The sequence below is a fragment of the Arachis duranensis genome, chromosome 9 (assembly GCF_000817695.3).
Source record: "Arachis duranensis cultivar V14167 chromosome 9, aradu.V14167.gnm2.J7QH, whole genome shotgun sequence".
NCBI lineage: Eukaryota > Viridiplantae > Streptophyta > Magnoliopsida > Fabales > Fabaceae > Arachis > Arachis duranensis.
The window spans coordinates 24695021-24715223 of NC_029780.3; the positions used below are offsets into that span (position 1 = coordinate 24695021).

A 20203-nucleotide genomic window follows, 5' to 3' on the forward strand; every position below is an offset into this window, starting at 1 on the left:
TCCATTCTCCTCCATGAAATTAGAGAAGATCAAAGAATCATGAGAGAGGAGCAACAAAGGCAAGGAAGAGACATTGAGGAGCTCAAGCACTCCATAACATCTTCAAGAGGAAGAACAAGCCGCCATCACTAAGGTGGACCCGTTCTTTAATCTCCTTGTTCCTTATTTTTCTGTTTTTCAAAAATTATGCTTTATGTTTATCTATGTTTGTGTCTTTATTACATGATCATTAGTGTCTTAGTGTCTATGCCTTAGGACTGTTCAGTTCCACTTAGGTCCATGATGGAGAAAGGGAGGTGATGTGAATTGTGAATAATATTTTTTTAAAACTGAAAATAAAAGAAAATTGGAAACTAAAATAATTAATTAATTAAAAGAATTCAAAAAACTTTGGGTGGTGATTTTCGAAAATGAAGAGAGAGAAAGTGGTTAGGAAGTTTTGAAAAAGATATGATTTCAAAATTTTAAAGATTGAAACTTTCTTAATAAGAAAACACCAAACTTAAAATTTTTCAATCAAAGTAATAAAATAAGACTAAAAATTCGAAAATTATGAGTAATTAAAGGAAAAGATATTTTTTATTTTTAAATTTTTAATGAGGAGAGAGAAAAACACACAAAAGATACAAGACTTAAAATTTTTAGATCTAATGCTCCTTGTTTTCAAAAAATTGGAGGGAAAACACGAAGGAACACCAAACTTAAAAATTTTAAGATCAAAACACAAAGAAAACTCAAGAACACCTTGAAGACTCACAAGAACATAAAAAGAACACCAAACTTAAAAGTTTGACACAAAATTTATTCAAAGAAAAATTATTTTTGAAAGATTTTTGAAAAGAAAATAAAAGACTCAAATTTGATGACTCTATACCAATAATGAGCGGATAATTTGTACGCTTTTTGGCATTGTTTTTAGTATGTATTTAGTATGTTTTAGTTAGTTTTTATTATATTTTTATTAGTTTTTAGTTAAAATTCACTTTTCTGGACTTTACTATGAGTTTGTGTGTTTTTTTGTGATTTCAGGTATTTTCTGGCTGAAATTGAGGGACCTGAGCAAAAATCTGATTCAGAGGCTGAAAAGGACTGCAGATGCTGTTGGATTCTGACCTCCCTGCACACGAAGTGGATTTTTCTGAAGCTACAGAAGCCCAATTGGCGCGCTCTCAACTGTGTTGGAAAGTAGACATCCTGGGCTTTCCAGCAATATATAATAGTACATACTTTGCCCGAGATTTAATGGCCCAAACAGGCGTTCCAAGTCAGCTCAAGAATTTTGGCGTAAAACGCCAGAACTGGCACAAGAATGGGAGTTAAACGCCCAAACTGGCACAAAAGCTGGCGTTTAACTCCAAGAAAAGTCTCTACATGAAAAAGCTTCAATTCTCAACCCAAGCACACACCAAGTGGGCCCGGAAGTGGATTTTTATGTCATTTACTCATCTTTGTAAACCCTAAGCTACTAGTTCTCTACAAATAGGACATTTTGCTATTGTATTATACATCTTTTGATCACTTGAAATCTTTTGATCACTTGAAATCCTTAGATCATCTTTGGACGTCTAGTTCTTAGATCATGGGGGCTGGCCTCTCGGCCATGCCTAGACCTTGTTCTTATGTATTTTCAACGGTGGAGTTTCTACACACCATAGATTAAGGTGTGGAGCTCTGCTGTACCTCGAGTATTAATGCAATTACTATTGTTCTTCTATTCAATTTAGCTTATTCTTGTTCTAAGATATTCATTTGCACCCAAGAACATGATGAATGTGATGATTATCTGACGCTCATCATCATTCTCACTTATGAATGCGTGCCTGACAACCACTTCCGTTCTACAAGCAAACAAGGCTTGAATGTTTATCTCTTGGATTTCTTAATCGGAATCTTCGTGGTATAAACTAGAATTGATGGCGGCATTCAAGAGAATCCGAAAGGTCTAAACCTTGTCTGTGATATTCTGAGTAGGATTCAAGGATTGAATGACTGTGACGAGCTTCAAACTCGCGATTGTGGGGCGTTAGTGACAGACGCAAAAGAATCACTGGATTCTATTCCAACATGATCGAGAACTGACAGCTGAATAGCCGTGCTGTGACAGAGCGCATTGAACATTTTCACTGAGAGGACGAGACTGTAGCCATTGACAACGGTGATGCCCAACATACAGCTTGCCATGGAAAGGAGTAAGAAGGATTGGATGAAAACAGTAGGAAAACAGAGAGACAGAAGGGACAAAACATCTCCAAACGCTTATCTGAAATTCTCACCAATGAATTGCATAGGTGTCTCTATCTTTATTTTATGCTTTATTCATAAATCATCTATAACCATTTGAATCTGCCTGACTGAGATTTACAAGATGACCATAGCTTGCTTCATACCAACAATCTCCGTGGGATCGACCCTTACTCGCGTAAGGTTTATTACTTGGACGACCCAGTGCACTTGCTGGTTAGTTGTGCGAAGTTGTGATAAAGAGCTGAGATTGCAATTGAGCGTACCATGTTGATGGTGCCATTGATGATCACAATTTTGTGCACCACAGTGTTGTCTCTAACATATGCTACATTACCATCCTCCTTGGTAACAAACCTACCTCCATAATGAAATACTATGGTTATATGATCATCCATCTGCAAAGAAATTTCAAACAAATTTAGACTAATTTTTATGCATACGACATTCATAGGAAACCATCCCAAAAGCACCACTGTCAAATCTTTCCATTACAACATTAATCCTAGACCCACAAACAACTAATATGTCACTCATCAACAAAACTAACTTTGTAGCAAACTAAAAAAAAAAGCAGCATCAAACCCTAAGTCCTACATTGCATGTGCACATTAACCACAACAGTTTATTAACAAAATACAGGAAAAATCAGCATCCAAAGTTAAAGAAGTAGAACATAGCGCATTGGTAGCAATGAGTTTTGTAACTAACCTCTGTATGAACTTGTGCTTGTGGTTTCTCCACTCTTGCCAAAACCTCCAAGTTTGCATAGATTTTCAGAATGACTAGAAGGAACTCCTTTGGATTTCACAGCAACGCATTAGGAAAAACGAAGAAGAAGAAGAAGAAGAAGAAGAAGAAGAAGAAGAAGAAGAAGAAGAAGAAGAAGAAGAAGAAGAAGAAGAAGAAGAAGAAGAAGAAGAAGAAGAAGAAGAAGAAGAAGAAGAAGAAGAAGAAGAAGAAGAAGAAGAAGAAGAAGAAGAAGAAGAAGAAGAAGAAGAAGAAGAAGAAGAAGAAGAAGAAGAAGAAGAAGAAGAAGAAGAAGAAGAAGAATATGATCGTCGTACTGAGAAGACGAAGAGTTTTAACCACCAAAACAAGTGAAACGACGTAGTTTCAATAGGATTTGGGCACGAAGCTATACACCGTCGTTTTAGTATAGTCCACCGTGTCATGACACTGTGCCACATTAGCTTTACGGTGACGAAGATGATAGCAAGGGCAAGCCGGAGCCACAATTGCAAATTTGGGGGGTTCTAATTGAGGCTGATGAAATTGTAGGGATCATTTTGAGTCTTGAGCCAAATTTCAGGGGCCAAATTGAGATTTAACTCTAGTCTATACTTAAACCTCTGGAGGATGATAAGGTCGAACTTTACTCTAAGATTTGGAGGCTTGAAGCACCCCGAAGAATTCAGAGTTTTTGCTGGTTAGTTACTACGGATGCACTGTTGACAAATGAGTTTCGCTTTAGAAAACATATGACTTTAGATAATTTGTGCAGTTTGTGGATCTTCATTTGAGTCTTTTCTCCATGTTCTATGTAATTGTAAAGTTGCACATAGGATGTGGAAGAACATAAACCGAAGGCTGATCTCAAGTAACTTTTTCACCTTATCTCTAGTCCCTTGATTATTAGTGAATTATCTCTTCAATCCCACATTAAAGGGATCCTATAACTCCTCCTTTTGCTAGCACTATAAATTCACCATGGTTTTGTATGAATAATTTTATTTTTGAAAGAGATAAAGTCCTTGATGATGGAAAGATTTGTGAATTAGCTCTCTATTTGGCCAAAGACTATAATTTGGTCCAAATTGAATTGTCTCAGGTAAGGAGGATGGTGGATGACTTCATGGAGAAACATGTATGTTAGCTACTCCTTAAACCCTCGGCTATTAAACTTAATTCAGATGGTTCTGTGATGAAGGATGGGAAGGCAGCATGTAGAAGAATCCTCAGGGATCATGAAGAGGAATTCTTAGCAGCATATATTACCAACTTGGGCACCTGTACAGTGACGTTTATTGAGCTCTGGAGCATCCTTTAGGGGTGAAATTTGGCGTTGAATATGAGTTTCGCTCATGTGGAGATAGAAGTTAACTCAAAAGTAGCTGTGACTATATGTCTTCAAGATTTAATTGATCTTCATTTCTCGGGTCCTTTGATCTTGGTCATTAAGAATCATTGCAGCAGATTGGAGAGTTGGAGCCTCCAACATGAGTTTAGAAAAGAGAATTCTTTGATAGACTAGTCTTACATAGGCATGATTTACAATATAGTTGTCATATATTTTCTTTTTATACCTCTTATATTTCTCTTCTTTTCTTTGTAAATTTGGTTAGAATAATATTTTTTAAAATAATGATTGTATAATTTGATTTTTTGGGGCACTTTTATCCCATTGTTTATAAAAAAAAAGATATTTGTAAAGTAATATAGGAAGAGTGAAAATTGGATACCAAACTTAAGAATCTACATTATATAATGATATAGATGTTATAGATGTATATGTAACCAAAATTATCAAGGAATTGCATAATTATACTTTATTTTTATTATATTTATTTAAAAAATCCCACTTTTTGGTTGTTGAGCATTATTGTTTATTAAGCTAGCTCATCTCACTCATAAGCAATATTTTGAAAATCGATTCGAACCAATCGGTTGGACTAGTCAAATCGAGAATCAGTGAGTGCATCGGTTCGATTGATATGCATAATCGCTTGCTTCAAAAATCAATGACGAAACACTAAACTGGCTCAGAATCGGCCAATTGAACCAAATCGAGAATTGGCCATTTTTGCCTAATACCCTCTAAACGACGTCATTTTGCTATTTTATGAAAAAAAAGAAGAGTAAACTACCATTTCTAGCTATAAAAGATTGATTTCATTAGATAAAACTATCCAAATTCTAACAAATTATCCGAAATTCCTGAACTACCTATTTGACCTATCCTATCTCACCCTCAATTCTCAATCCACCACTACCACAATCTCTAACCCTTTATCACTACCACTACCGCAACTGCCACCGTCGTCGCCACCATGACCATTACTACTGCCTCCTCTTTCTTCACCCAGTCCTTCATGCATATATCCACCTTCCCTTAATAAATCAAGAGAAGAGAGAGACAATTTTTCAAATGATGAAACATAATTTTTATTGTTGGCAACATTTTCTTCGTGATCCATTGCCATGTTCGACGAAGCATAGGAAAATCCCTTCAACTTTATTTTACAAATTGGTTGAACGGACTATTAATTTAATGAGCAAATTTTTGAGAGAATACAAAAGCATATATTCAAAATCTGAATTTGAAACTTCCTGGATTCCTTACTTGATGAAGCAGAACTAACATTGAAATTGTCAAGGAAAAGAGAAAAAGTGAATTCATGGTATGAATGATGATTAGTGATAGCAGAACTAAGAAAATAGGTGACGAAGGTCCTCCTCCTTTATTTTTTTTGTTTAGAAAATGACACAGTAACACCAATACTAAAAGGACAACAAAACGCACAAGAACAGTTGGTTTATTGGGAAATGATCTAAAGATTGTGGAACACATTTTTAACGTGGCATTAGTAGTGGTAGTGGCGGCAGCGGCGATGACGACAACGACGACAACGATAATAGTAGTTGGCATTGAGAATTGGACGATAAAAAAATTTGGATGGGGCTGGTAAAAGTTAAGAATTAGGATAGTGGGGGTAAAGGGTTAAAGGTTGAAAATTTGGAATGTGAGAATTTAGATTACGAGGGATAATTTATGAATTTTGAAAAAAAAATTTAAGACTTGGGTAGTTTTATCGATCCAAACCTATCTTTTATAGGTACGAAGTCAGTTTTATTTTGTTTTTAGTTAGATTTGTTAGCGATCTGAAACTTCATAGGTAGGGCAGAAATGAAAGTTTATTCAAATGAAAAAAAAAAACAAATCCCCTTAGCTCCTCCTGGTGAGATACTCACTCCGAGACCCAAAAAATCCTTAGCCTCAATCTCTTCTCTCTTCTTCAAGCTATGTTGCTGTCACCATCCTAGCATCGCCTTCGAATATGCTCCAGTCGCCCTTTGCCATCGCAACTCTTCGAATCGTCTCAGCCACGTCACCTTTGTTCCACTTTCGCTATGTCGCTTTTGTTCCGTCGGGCTCCAACTGTCGTCTGTTCCAGTTCCATCACCTGTGTATCCTAGTTTGAGTTCCTCATCTATACTCTGTCTCCCTCATTTGCGTTTGAATTTATGAAATAGTGAAAGGTGATTTATGAGGTTTTTTTATGGTTCTAAAAGTCAGACCAGACTGACAATATTAACAATCCAGTTAGACACCGATGGAGAATCACTGAACTGGCCAATCCTGACAGGTTAGAATGGACCGGGAACCGGCTAGTTTGAAAGAAACGGCGTCATTTTGGCAAAAATACTGAACCATGTAGGGCTGCACAAAGATCGGATTGGATCGGATATAGCCTAAAACTCTATCCGATCCGCACTGCACTCATCGGATCGGATCGGATACGATATCCGCATTTTTTCAAGCCAGATCCGATCCGATCCGCATACGTGCGGATCAGATCGGATATCGGGTATATCCGCATAATTTAAAAAAGAACTATTTTAAGATTCTATTTGACTATTTTTACAAAAAAAGCATAAAATTTATTTTTCACCTGTTTAAGCCCATTTATTCCTAAAATATTATCAATAAAAGTTTTCTTGAATAACAAAAAAATAATAACACAAGATTTAAGTTTAATTATTCTAAGTTGAAATACAACATAAAAAATTAAAAACAAGATATCACAAAATTTATAAAATAACACACTAAAATTCATATCACATTAATGTTTACTTTCTTAAACTATGTTATTTATATGAGACTTGCGGATATTCGGATTTGTAGATATCACTCATCCAATCTGATAGTTCTACATATCAAATAATACCCACAAAATTCAAATCGAATATCGATTACAACAAATGTGCAAATATTATTCAATCCATGTAGAGTCCTAGAACCATGCCTCTCACTCTCACTTCTCTCTCGTCTCCTCTCTTCTCTCCTCTCCTCTCAACCTCAAGCATAACTCTGAATCACAGTCACTCCCCCTTCTCCAACCCTAGCATCTCTTAAAGCCACTGCCGCCGCCCGTCCGTCGAGCCGCTGCCGCCCTCCGTCCGTCGGGCTCGGCCGCCGTCCGTCTGTGTAGCCACTGGTCCCATGAGGAGTAACCCCTGCTCTCTTCTTCTGCGAGCTCGGCCCAGCCCTCGTCTTCATCTTCTCGCCGTCGTCTGGTTGGCGTCGTCCGTCAATCAACGGTCTGTCGGCGTCGTCTTCGAAGGTCAGTGGCTCAGTGCTCGCTTGTTCTTCACTTGTTCAGTTGTTCTTTTTTTTTCTTTTTTATGCTCTCTTTCTGTGATTAGCTCTGGTCTGTAATTAGCTCTGGTCTCTGATTACCTCTGGTTTTGTGTGTTGTGATTTTATTGATTAGTGAATGTCTTGTGATTAGCTCTGGTTCTTCATTGATTATTGGTTCTTTACTGATTAGTGATTAGCTCTGATTCTTTACTGATTTTATGTGTTGGGTTATACTGTTTTGTTTTATGATTTAAATTTAATTGTACTTAGATTGTGATTATTGAAATTTGGATGATCATTGAATGTTTTCTGCGTTTAACTTTTTATTGAATGATTATTTGATTATTGATTAGCTCAGGCTGTGTTGCTGTTCTGTATGTTGTGATTTTTTTGCGTATGATGTGCTGGCTGTTCTGTATATTGTGATTTTTTTGCGTAGTGATCTGCTGCTGTGTTGTGTTTAACTGTTTTGGTGACTTAATTGTGTTTAGATGGTGATTGTCTTGACGAATTATTGATTTCAGATATGGATTACCTCAATTGTGTTCTTCCCAATTTCAAGCCTCTTTAGATGCAAGTCATTAATAGATAGATCTTCATGGAAATCAATTCTAAATTTCCAGATTAAAGGGCTCTTGGTTATGGCTGTACAGCTCTGGTTTAATGCTACTTGAACATGGGACTTATGTTCAAATGGAAAACGTAAGAGTTGACTGCTAAACTGTATTCCAGGTTTTTCTTGAAGTGTGTTATAACAAAAATAGTTGTAGCAACTTTTCTACTTGTAAGGAATGGTGATATGATTAGGAAAATTTGCAAGTTTTACATGATATATCAGCTAAAGAGTAGATAAAAGTGATGCAAACATGACGAGAGTAAAGTTGATCACATTGCATTTCCTTTTTAGGGTTGTGTTTATAATTTATTTATTATTTTATTATAAAATGATTTCTTCAGTTGAACCACGGTTGAACCGGTTGGATCAGTGAACCAGTGACTAGAACGGCTCGATGACCGAACCAGTTCTCAGAACCTTGGTTTTTCCCCTTCAATGATCACTGTTTTAGATCTCTTTGTTCTTGAGATTTGGTTTTATTTCTGGTTGGGACGGGTGATGTGAATCTTTTACTTGGAAGTTGGTTTTTGGTGCTTTCCTTTTCAAGTTGCTTGCTGCTTCAATTTGAGGGAATTGTGAATTTTGTTTTAAGCTGTGATTGAAGGTTCCTTCGTTTGGGTGTTATTCACTTTCCCAGTGATAGTAGCTACCACTATGTGTATGGAAGCTTAGCCTTTGATTCTTTGAGGATACACTTATCAAGTTATTCTCACTTTGTTGCTGTGTTTTAGTTGTTCCTATTGGTGGTGGTGTGATGTTACTGTGTTTTAATTGTTCTTGTTGTTATTGTGATTTTTAGTTCATGTTCGTGTTCTTGTTTTATTATAATTTGCTATAACTTTTTAATTGTTTCTATCTTATAATTTGCTATAATTTGTTGCCTTCTTGGGTTGCTGTGTTATAAACTTATAATTGTTCTTGTCCTTGTATAATTTGTGTCTGATTGATAACTTATATTTGTTTTAGTTATAAACGATAGTATCAATTAAAAAACATTTGTTATAATTTTGTTATTTGACTTTTGAATTTGTACTTGAATGAGCTTATAACATTTTGTTTGATGTAATACTTTTTAATTTAGATGACATTTTAAGGTTTACATTAAATTATGATTATGTTTTTTGGATTTATTTATATATTTTATTATTATTTTATTATGAAACGATTATTTCGGTTGAATTACGGTCAAACCAATAAATCAGTAAATCAGTAGTTAGAACGGTTCGATGACCGATTTGGTTTTCAGAACCTTGCTCATAAGCCTCACTCACTTTATAAGTTTCTATCTCTAATACCCACTGTCCGCGTCAGCACCCACGCCAGCTAGTCTCAGCGCCGCTGCTGTGCTGTCGCTGCCACTGCTCTGCTCTCACCTTCACTGCCTCTGTTCTCCCCACGCAATTTCCCCCAATGCCTTGCTCTCCTTCTCTTCCTATCCCGTTACTTGCGTGCTCTTTGTTCTCGTCTCCCTGGCCGCTTTGCTTTCGCTGCCACTACTGTTTATTACATCTATTTATACTGCCACTCTGTTTATTAACTTTGTGAGTTTATTACATTATTTATTTGTTTATTTATGGCTCTCTTTATAATATGTGCCTCCTTGGGATTGAAAGTGAATCCATCTATGAAAATGAACATAAATTTTGCCGATTATGGTTTTGGTCTGATTGAAGCTTTAAACTAATTTAGGATTATCATTGAAATTTGAATATTTTAGTATAAGATTGAAAGATTATTTGCTAATTTATGTTTTTGGCTGTGTGATAGGAAGATAGTATTGCCATATGCTCTCAGAATGGATATATGAATGATAGAGTTATTTAGGTGACGTGCACCACCTGGTTGATAGAATGCTTCGCCTAGTGCTTCTGAGAGTTAGGACTGGCACTCGCAGCCGCAACCTTACACCTTCCTTCACCTCCCTTCATGTGATTCCCAGGTGCTTCTGCACCCATGAAAAGAAGTCTTCTCTGGATTTTACTCGAATTGAAGTGCAGCACCTCCCAAGGGTGCTGATTATAGGACGTCCCAACGTAGGAAAGTCTGCATTGTTTAACCGTTTAATTCGGAGGAGGGAGGCTCTGGTATACAATACCCCGGAGGACCATGTCACACGTGACATCCGAGAGGGACTTGCCAAGTTGGGTGACCTTCGCTTCAGAGTGTTGGACTCTGCAGGCCTTGAAGCCCAAGCATGTTCCGGCACCATCCTCCACCGAACTGCTTCTATTACTGCTAATGTCTTACACAACTCTCACTTGGCTCTCTTCATCACTGATGCAAGAGCTGGACTTCATCCTCTTGATCTGGAGGTTGCCAAGTGGCTCCGCAGGCATGCTCCTCAAATCAAACCCATCGTTGCCATGAATAAATCCGAATCACTCTTTGATTCTGATGGCTCGCTAGCCTCTGCTGCCAATGAATTGTACCGGTTAGGATTCGGGGATCCTATTGCTATATCTGCCGAGACTGGCCTTGGTATGCCGGACCTTTATCACTGTCTTAGACCTCTGCTCCACCAACATATGCTTCGTCTCCTCAATGGTAACTCAATGCTAATCTCGCTGCATTGCATTCCATCATTGTTTGTTGCCATCTAATTTTGCATTCATGCTTGTTAATATAGACCTAGATGACGGTGATCACGACAATAGCTGCATTGGGGATGGTAGCACCCCTGAGATTGAAGAAAGTAAGCTTCCATTGCAGTTGGCAATTGTAGGGCGCCCAAACGTTGGGAAATCAACCTTACTCAATACGTTGTTACAAGAAGATCGTGTTCTTGTGGGTCCTGAAGCTGGTCTCACAAGAGACTCAATCAGGACAGAGTTTGAATTTCAAGGAAGAACAATTTATCTGGTACGTTCCCTAGATACTTGGTTATGGACTTATGTTAGGACTATCAATAGAATTGAAGATCAATAACAGAGAAAAGCAGGATGTTGGTTGTAATATATTGCCTGGCCTTCATGATAAAATCATTCCCAACTTGCAATAATTTCAATTTTCTTTTCATATATTTTCTTGGTACATCAGTTATATGTTTAATCATTGAACATAACAGAATCTGTAAGCTGGAATGAGTATAAATTGTCAGCATTGGTACCTATATTTTGACAAAAGATGGTTGATAGTCAGGCTGACATGGTTTGCCTTAGGGGTAATAAATAGCTCCTAAGTGAACATCTAGTATTGTAAAAATGTTTGAATTTTGTCTTGGTTTTCTGCCATTCAGGTTGATACTGCTGGGTGGTTGCACAGGACAAAACAGGAGAAAGGAGCAGCATCCTTGAGCATTATGCAATCAAGAAAGAGTCTACTCCGAGCTCATATAATTGCTTTGGTGCTAGATGCAGAAGAGGTATGGTGTACATATTGCACATTTTGAACAACTGCATTTTTTCATAAACCCTATTGTTGTAATTTACTTCATTTGCTTCTGTTCAGTGTTCACAAACCAGAAGTTTAAGCTAAAAAGACATTTTTGTGATTGAGAACTAGGGAGTCTTATTTTTCTTAGTTGTCTCATGTCTGTATATCAGATTGTAAATGCTAGGCGAAGTATGACGCATGCTGAAGTGGTTATAGCCCGAAGGGCAGTGGAAGAGGGGCGCGGCTTGGTTGTGATTGTGAACAAGATGGACCTTCTTAGAGGCAAAGACAAAACATCATCCTATGAGAAGGTTATGGAGGCTGTTCTTCAAGAAATTCAAACAGTTATACCCCAGGTTTGTCTTTTTGACAAAGCTTGACATCAATTCTAGATTGTTGTGTTTGACATCAGGCTTTGAAGTGTTCTAGATGTCAGAATTAGGTATTTGGACATGATGCTATAATTGGCAATGATTTCCAAACAGAAGAAAATTGAGGATGAACACTGAACAATAAACAAGACTTGTCCTCTGTTCTGTGATTCAGCATTGATTTTTGGCAATTGTCAACAGATAACAGGAATCCCAGTCGTATTCATTTCAGCTCTGGAGGGAAGGGGCCGAACTGCTGTCTTGAACCGGGTCATTGACACATACGAAAAATGGTGTTCAAGATTACCTACCGCTCGCCTTAACCGTTGGTTGCAAAAGGCAATAAACTTCATCTAAAATCACTTGAATCTGGCAGTAATTTTCTTTTTCTTACTTTGGTTCTCCTCTCTCGTTTGTTGATCAGGTTATGAGTCGGCATTCATGGAAAGACCAGGCAGCACAGCCAAAGATAAAGTATTTCACTCAGGTCAAGGCTCGGCCACCTACGTTTGTTGCATTTGTGCGTGGGAAGACTCAGCTCTCAGACACAGACATCAGGTTCTTAACAAAATCCTTGAAGGAAGATTTCGATTTGGGTGGAATTCCCATAAGAATCATGCAACGTTCCGTCGGTAAGAAAGATGCAACTGGTAGTAGTAGTAGTAGTAGTAGTAGTAGCAGCAAGAGTAGCCATCCGGTTTCTAGAGCTGAAAGGGTGGTGTCTGACAAGAGAAGCGTCTTAGTTGAATGACAATTTTGACTTTGAATGGAAGGATGGTAGCAACACCTCATTCTCCAAGAAATTTCAACATTGCGGTAAGAATGTAGAGTTATTTAACATGTAATGCTATAATTAGTAGTTACTCTCCCTTCTGAGGTGCACTCTCTGCTGCAGTTGGAGCCTTGGATGGTCTTGCTTGGGCAGTTGGGCTCTCTTTTCTTTTTGCTTGCCTGTTTTTTATTTTCTCTCTATTTTTTTATAAATTTATTTAACTTGGGTAACTCCAAAAAAAAGGTAAAATATGTTTTTTGTCCTTAAAGCTTTGCAAGAATTTTAAAAATACCTCTAATTTTTATTTTGTTTTTATTTTGTCCCACAAGTTTTCGATTTGTATCAAATATATCCCTGACGGCTACTTTTTTAAAAAATTTAGGACCAAACAATTTTATAGGAACAACTTTCAACACAAGTAAATTGAACATAATTGTCATGCATTGTTGTTGGATTGGTCTTAAATTTTTTGAAAATTTAGCTGTCGGAGATATATTTGATGCAAATCGAAAACTTTTAAAACAAAATTGAAACAAAATAAAACTTAGGGGTATTTTTGAAACTTTTGCCAAATTTCACGGATCAAAAATATACTTTACCCAAAAAAAAGATGCCACGTTGTGTGTATATTTATATTACATGAATAATGAATTATATTTTGATGATGCTCATGTTGGGTATCTTTTTTGGATTATTTTTTGAACAAAAATATTAGAAAAATTTTGTTGGAGAAATTTGAAAAATATTAGAAAAGATTGGAAGAAATTGTGGGCTGATTTTTTTTATATGAAAATCATTATGGTGTTATGTAATGAAATGGACGTGTAGCAAGTTTTTTAACTGCAATGGGTGTCGGTCAAAAAACGCAACTTACGTTTTTCATTTTCCAGTACTTTCTATTTTTTGTTTTTGGAAGTAAACAAAACGCAACTTGCGTTTTTCAGCATGCAGCGTTTGAAAATTTTTAGGTATTTGAGAAAAGCAAGAAACGCAGGTTGCGTTTGTTAGATGGGATTTTTTAAATTTTCTCTTTTGAAAGTAAAACACAGGTTGCGTTTGTGAGATGGCCTTATTTAAATTTTTTTGGACAGCGAAAAACGCAGGTTGCGTTTCATTGTGCGGAATTGGGGCCATGGATGGCATACGTTCCCATGTCCAAACAAAAGACAGAATCAGTGGCCCATTCATTTTTTTACAATTGTACTGTGATGCACGACACAATGATCTGTATAGATGTGCTAGACTAGCTGTCTCCCAACTGTACACTGGAATCCGATGAAAATTTCAAAGTAGAGACAAAATCTTTGAGTTTAAAGATGTGGTAGACTTATCTGGAACCACCACTGTACCAAGCACGCAGAAAATGTGCGTCCTGACGTACCGCTCAATAGACTTTTGTGTGTTACACGGTTCAGTGTCTCTGCATCGTTGAACTCATGCAAGATTTATCTTGCCCAATACGTGATCGTTCGACCCAGCTGCTGACCAAAACAAGCGATGCCGTTATCCACAAAAAACTGGTGACTGCTATCCAATTTACCCGTTAATCGGAAGGCTAAGTATATGTATCACGTCTTCCAGCGTCACTATCGTTTCGCCTACTCGAAGGTGAAACGTGTGGATTTTGGCCTCCATTGTTAAGGCACTCAAGAGTGTAGAATGACCTCTCATTTTGCCTACTCATGAAATGTGTTGAAACCTAGTAAATGCTAGTGTCGTCGTAGCTCTTTCATTAAAGGTCTCTGGCGGATCAAATTTTCTAGACAACAAATTTCCAATCGTCTGCAAAAAAAAAAAATTATATTACATCATAATTATTAATATTTTTTTTAATAACTAGCAACAACTATAATTATCACAACAACAATAACAATAATAATAGCGTTACTCACAATAATAATTATAATAAGGTTACTAATAATAATAAGGGTTAAATACTGAAATTGTCCCTAAGGTTTTGGGTGAAAATCAAAATCGTCCCTGACCTTTTTTTGTTATTAAAATCATTCCCAAACGTTACAAAACGTTATAAAATCGTCCTTTTGTCCATAAATAAAATTTTTCGGACAATTTTGCCCTTAAACAAAAATTAAAAAGTCTCTCCCCCTTCACCACTACCTTCTGTATTATCATCAACCCTCTGCATTATCATCACCATCACCATCGCTACACCATAACCACCAACAATCCAGCAACACCAACAACAACAATCAAAATCAAATCAACAATTTTGCCCTTAAACAAAAATTAAAAAGTCTCTCCCCCTTCACCACTACCCTCTATATTATCATCAACCCTCTGCATTATCATCACCATCACCATCGCTACACCATAACCACCAACAATCCAGCAACACCAACAGCAACAATCAAAATCAAATCAGCAAAAATTTCAAATTAAACAATTCAGCAATCATCAACTATAATTTCAGATCCAAAATTAGCAACATAAATTAAAAAATTTAAAAAGGAAGTACAAGATGAACAAGAACCCACCACCACCACCACCATTATCATCATGGTCATCATCATCATCATCATCAGAAGAAGAAGAAGAAGAAGAATAACAAAACTCAAAACAGAATCCACCACCACCCCCACTATCATCATCAACACCAGAAACCACCACCACTCCCACCTCAGAAAATCATAACTCAGAATAATCAACAAATTCACTTTGAACAATAATTAACAAATTCAGCAACAACAATATTTCAAATTTAAGCCAAATCACAAAAAATTAAATTATAGATATTGCATAACAAAAATCCAGTTCACAGAAGAAGAAGAAAAGAAGAAACCACAAGAAACCAGAAACCAAAAACCACAAGAAACCAGAAACCACAAGAAACCAAAAACGAAAAACCGGCGATAGCGAAGAGCGGCAGCGGCAGCGAAGAGCGGCGACGGTAATGAAGACCGGTGGCAGCGGTAATTTTATATTTATTTTATTTTAAAATTTTTTAATGAAGAGTAGTTTGGTAATAAAAAAATAAAATTGGTAAAAAGAATGATTTTAAAGCGTTTTTGAACGTTGAAGATGATTTTAATAACGAAAAAAGGTCGGAGACGATTTTGATTTTGACCTCAGACCTTAAAAACGATTTCAGTACTTAACCCTAATAATAAGTTTCTAAAAATTATACTATGTTAATAATATATTAATAATAACGGTTATTATTATATTAAAAATTCAATAAGAACAAGATAATGATAATTCATTTACCTAACAATATTATTATTATTTATCATAATAATAAATTATTATAAAATAATAAAAAATAAAACATTATTAAATAATATTATTTATTATTATTATCCTAAAAGTATGTGTCTGCATTTGGAGTTTTTTAAGGTGGTCAACCTGCTGAAGATGTCTGCATACAGAAGATAAAGGTCCATGTTTCGGGACATGATTCTTTCTCCCTGACAAACGCAGCTTTTGTTTTTTTTTTATAACAATTTTTTTTTCGTTTTTTACAAAATGTAGCTTGCGTTTTGCAGATCTGAATATAACAGCTCCACATTTGTGTATAACACGTTATGTATCAATATACCAATATATCACCATTTTTTAATTCATTCATAAATTAATTTCTGAAAATTGTGAGACTAAAAGTATGTGTAATTAGTATAATATCATGTGATTGCTCCAATGCTTACTTTATCCGATTCACATTTATTTTAAATTTTTCTCCAAATTTCATGATATATGAGGAGCATATATTGGCCACCTTTCTCCATAACCAAGTCCCTCTGAGGATGCTCCTGTCCAATTGCTCTCTTTTCCAACGGATAAATTTCATTTACTTTTAGATATGTCACACCATTAGAGCTGAAACAGCTTTTGACTATAGATAGTGAGGGAGTTACCATGCTCCATGATGTTGTTCTAACGTAATTTTCCTTTCTTGGTTTAGTCCCGGTTACCAAAAAAAAAAAAATTCATTTACTTTTGACAAAACAGCTAATTGGCACTCTCTATAGTATTGTTAGAAATGCTCTTAAGGATTATCATTAAATCGTAATAAAAGTTGAGATCAAATGAATAAATAAATCTTTTGCAACAATATGTATAGCATTGTAGTATATATTGAAAAGCTTTTAAGTATATCGGTATATTGGATTTTAGTTAATTTTAACTATTAATTTTAATTATATATATTACATATAATTTTTAAAGTTAAAATTAAAAATTAAAAATTATTGAAATATTAGTGTATTGATATATTTAAAATTTATTTTTAATACACAATACAAAAATAATATTATTAATTTTTAAAATAACAAAATTACTCTTTTATAACTTTTATATGGGAAAGACTTTGTTAAAATAAATACACATATGAGATAAGAAAGTGTAATACACTCATTCACAGATTAGGAAGAGAAAGAAAAATCACCCCAGCAATTTCAAGGCGAGTTAAATTGCAGTAAGTGATTTTTGAATTTATTCAGATCGGATCCAACAATTTCTATTTTTAAAATGTAAAAAAAAAAAATTAAAATCGCCTCCAATATTTTTTTGGCTCAAAAATTTGAATATGGAATAGATGGTGATGTTTTGGCTGAAAATGGAGGAACATTGTGTATTACTCCTAGGTGGACGTGTTAGATGGAAGGTCAACACGCAGGAGACGTGTTACTTGCTACATGTGGGGGGCGTGAAGAGACGTGGCACGATCTGGTTGATCGGAGTAGGAATCACGTGGGGGGCGTGCTTACTCAACACGCCGGGGGGCGTGATGACGTGACAAAGCGTGATTGGCTCACTCAAGTAGTACGTGGGGGGCGTGTTGAGTCATCACGAGGGGGAGTGTCGACGTGGCAAAGCGTGGTTGGCTCACTCAAACAGCACGTGGGGGCGTGCTGACACGTGGCAAAGTGTGGTTGGCTGAGGCAGTCAGCACGTGGGGGGTGTGGTGAATGCTCCCCTCTATATAAGGCAGAGCTCGATACCATTTTCATTCTGAGTAAGAGTGTGTGAGTGTTCTTTGAGTGTGTTGGTAGTGTAATGGAGGGTATCACAAACTTGGTGGTGTATCGTAACAGTGAGATAATACGTAATACTCATGAGGGAGTGAGGTTTGTGTGCCAGAATTCATTTTCGTTTGTGGTTCCATGCACCAAGACGTTAATGGAGCTTTAGAATGGTCTCTGTCAAAGCCTGGAGAACGGTACGTTAATGAGAGTGAGCGAAATTCTATACCAGAATTCGATTGTAGTTTTTGGTGGTCTAATACAGTTTGATACCATGCCAATCACTGACGAAGAAAGTATGCAGAATATGTTTCAAACTCACCGACAGACTCAGATACGACAGTCACAGATTGAGCTGTATGTTGAGTTTGAAACCGTAGAGGCAGAAGGGATTCAAAATGATTTAGATATAGAGGATGATAGAGATGCAGTGTACGAGGGAATGAATAGTGAGAGCGAAGAGGACTTTAAAGCCACTTATGAAGCCGGCGACGAAGATGAGGAATGTGATGTGGGAGTTAAGACAGCAGCGGAGAATATAGTGGTTCATCCCTCGATCAGTCAACCGATGAACGTGCTACCTTTCGTGCATGAGTTAGATCTCGACGCCATGCATGCACCGGAATTTCTGGAATATGCAAACATAGGTATGTGATGACTGGATAATATGTTTTTGTTAATTTATACTTTGGATTGATTAATGAATGATGATTTCTGCTTTTTGTAGGCGTTGCTGATCCTGAGGACAGAGAGTTCCGAATTGGAATGGAATACAGATCAAGAAAGTCAATCGTGGCAGCAATTAGAAGTTACACTATCTCTAGAGGAGTTGACTACAATGTGTATGAGTCTGAGCCACAGACGTTCTATGCAAAATGTAAAATATATGGGTGTAGGTGCGACTGGCTTATCTGAGCCAGCTTGATACGGAAAAAAGGTTGTTGGGAGATACGCAGATAGAATGGTAGGCACACGTGCTCAATGGGAACGATTTCACAAGATCATTCCAAGTTGGACTCGGATACCGTTGCTGAGGCTATAACACCGTTGGTCGAGACTGATCCGTCCATCAAGGTGAAATCTATAATAGCGGAAGTCCAGTCAAGGTTCAACTATACCATCAGTTACCGAAAGGCTTGGTAGGCAAAGCAGAAGTCCATAGCAAAATTTTTTGGTGGTTGGTAGGATTCTTACCAAACCTTGCCATGGTGGCTCTCGGTTATGGTTCAGAAGATGCCTGGGTCAGTTGTCCAAATAGACACACGCCCACTGTACAACGGGAATGAAGAGGTGCACGGTGTAAAAATACTTCATCGCGTATTTTGGAGTTTCAATCCATGTATTAGGGCATTCAGGCATTGCAAGCCCATAGTTCAGGTTGACGACACACACCTATACGGAAAATACAAAGATACACTTATGGTTGTTGTTGCACAAGACGGGAACCAGAACATTGTGCCTATTGCTTTTGTGCCGGTGGAAGGGGAGACAACTGATCCGTGGCATTTCTTTCTCAGGAATCTGCGAATGCATGTTGTCAGAAAAGACGGTGTGGGTATAATCTCAGACCGGCATGAGTTAATTTGGGCAGCAGTAAATCGTTCCGGAGGTGACTGGCAACCTCCAAGAGCATCATGGATGTTTTGTATAAGGTACATCGGCAGCAACTTGACAAACCCCAATTTGACGGTTTGTTTTGTATTGAATTCAGAGCATCTTGATAACCTTTTGTCACATTTAGCCTATGAATTAGCATGGTTTTGTTATCTCTCCCATATTTGTGCTTAAGTGTAAAAACATGCTTTGTAAGCCTTATTTTGATGACTTCTAATTTCTCTTTGATTCCATAAGATGCCTTGATGTGTTTGCTAGTAATCTCAGGATGAAATAGGCTAGGCATGGATCAAAGGAAGCAAGGAAGGAAGCATGCAAGTGGAGAGAAGCACGAAAAGCCAAAGAGTTGATCTCAGCCGAGCACGCATACGCGCACAAGGCGCTCGCGCGCACATCGCAGAATTGGCCGAGGACGTGCACGCGTACCGTGCGCGCACGCGTCGTAGTCCGCACGTGATTCTTTTATTACAACACGTGCCTGGCGATTTTGGAAGGTTTCAGCAACCAACTTTGGCGCCAAAATGCATATAAGAGCCAAGGATTGAAGGGGATTGATACACATTCACATCCATAGACAAAATTTAGATCATTAGGTAGAGATTTTTAGTTAGTTACATTTTGTAGAGAGAGAAACTCCAACTTCTCTCTAGGATTCATCTTCATTTTCTCAATTCTCAACCATTCCTTGGTGAGATCTACTACAACACTCAATTTACTTTGCTCATGTTGTAGATCCTCTTCTCTAATCTCATTAGTGTTTTGTAATTGTTCAATTCTTGTAAATCTTAGATTTGACTTTGTTGTTTTGGATTCTATTGATTCATTGAAGATCTCATTTTCATTGTTGCTCATTGTTGATTGTTGTTAATCTCTTGT

The 20203-nt window shown here is 36.9% G+C and overlaps 1 protein-coding gene across 5 annotated transcripts; it reads left to right on the forward strand.

Annotated features, from left to right (window-relative positions):
• Positions 1-7234: 7234 nt before the first annotated feature.
• On the forward strand, positions 7235-14454 carry LOC107465188 (uncharacterized). 5 transcript variants are annotated; one of them, XR_001587280.3, is made up of 8 exons: positions 7235-7586; positions 9987-10763; positions 10846-11078; positions 11455-11580; positions 11762-11947; positions 12164-12301; positions 12387-12778; positions 13826-14454. XR_001587280.3 is itself a non-coding variant. In XM_021132303.2 (8 exons), the coding sequence occupies exons 3-8, from the start codon at positions 10070-10072 to the stop codon at positions 12711-12713; spliced, it is 1704 nt and encodes a 567-aa protein (XP_020987962.1). In that variant the 5' UTR covers positions 7235-7586; positions 8128-8305; positions 9987-10069; the 3' UTR covers positions 12714-13399. The 5 variants fall into 5 exon arrangements, 3 of the variants coding, with proteins under 3 accessions (XP_020987962.1, XP_015939666.1, XP_015939667.1); XR_001587281.3 differs by lacking the exon at positions 13826-14454 and adding an exon at positions 12858-13399; XM_021132303.2 differs by lacking the exon at positions 13826-14454 and adding an exon at positions 8128-8305 and having other exon boundaries at positions 12387-13399.
• Positions 14455-20203: the final 5749 nt, after the last annotated feature.

What these genes read in the sequence shown, in the direction of transcription:
- LOC107465188 (XM_021132303.2), top strand. Translation starts at nt 10,070, where the DNA reads ATGCTTCGCCTAGTGCTTCTGAGAGTTAGGACTGGCACTCGCAGCCGC. An exon ending in TATGCTTCGTCTCCTCAATG is followed by an intron (nt 10,764 to 10,845) that starts GTAACTCAATGC and finishes TTGTTAATATAG; the next exon opens with ACCTAGATGACGGTGATCAC. An exon ending in AAGGAAGAACAATTTATCTG is followed by an intron (nt 11,079 to 11,454) that starts GTACGTTCCCTA and finishes TCTGCCATTCAG; the next exon opens with GTTGATACTGCTGGGTGGTT.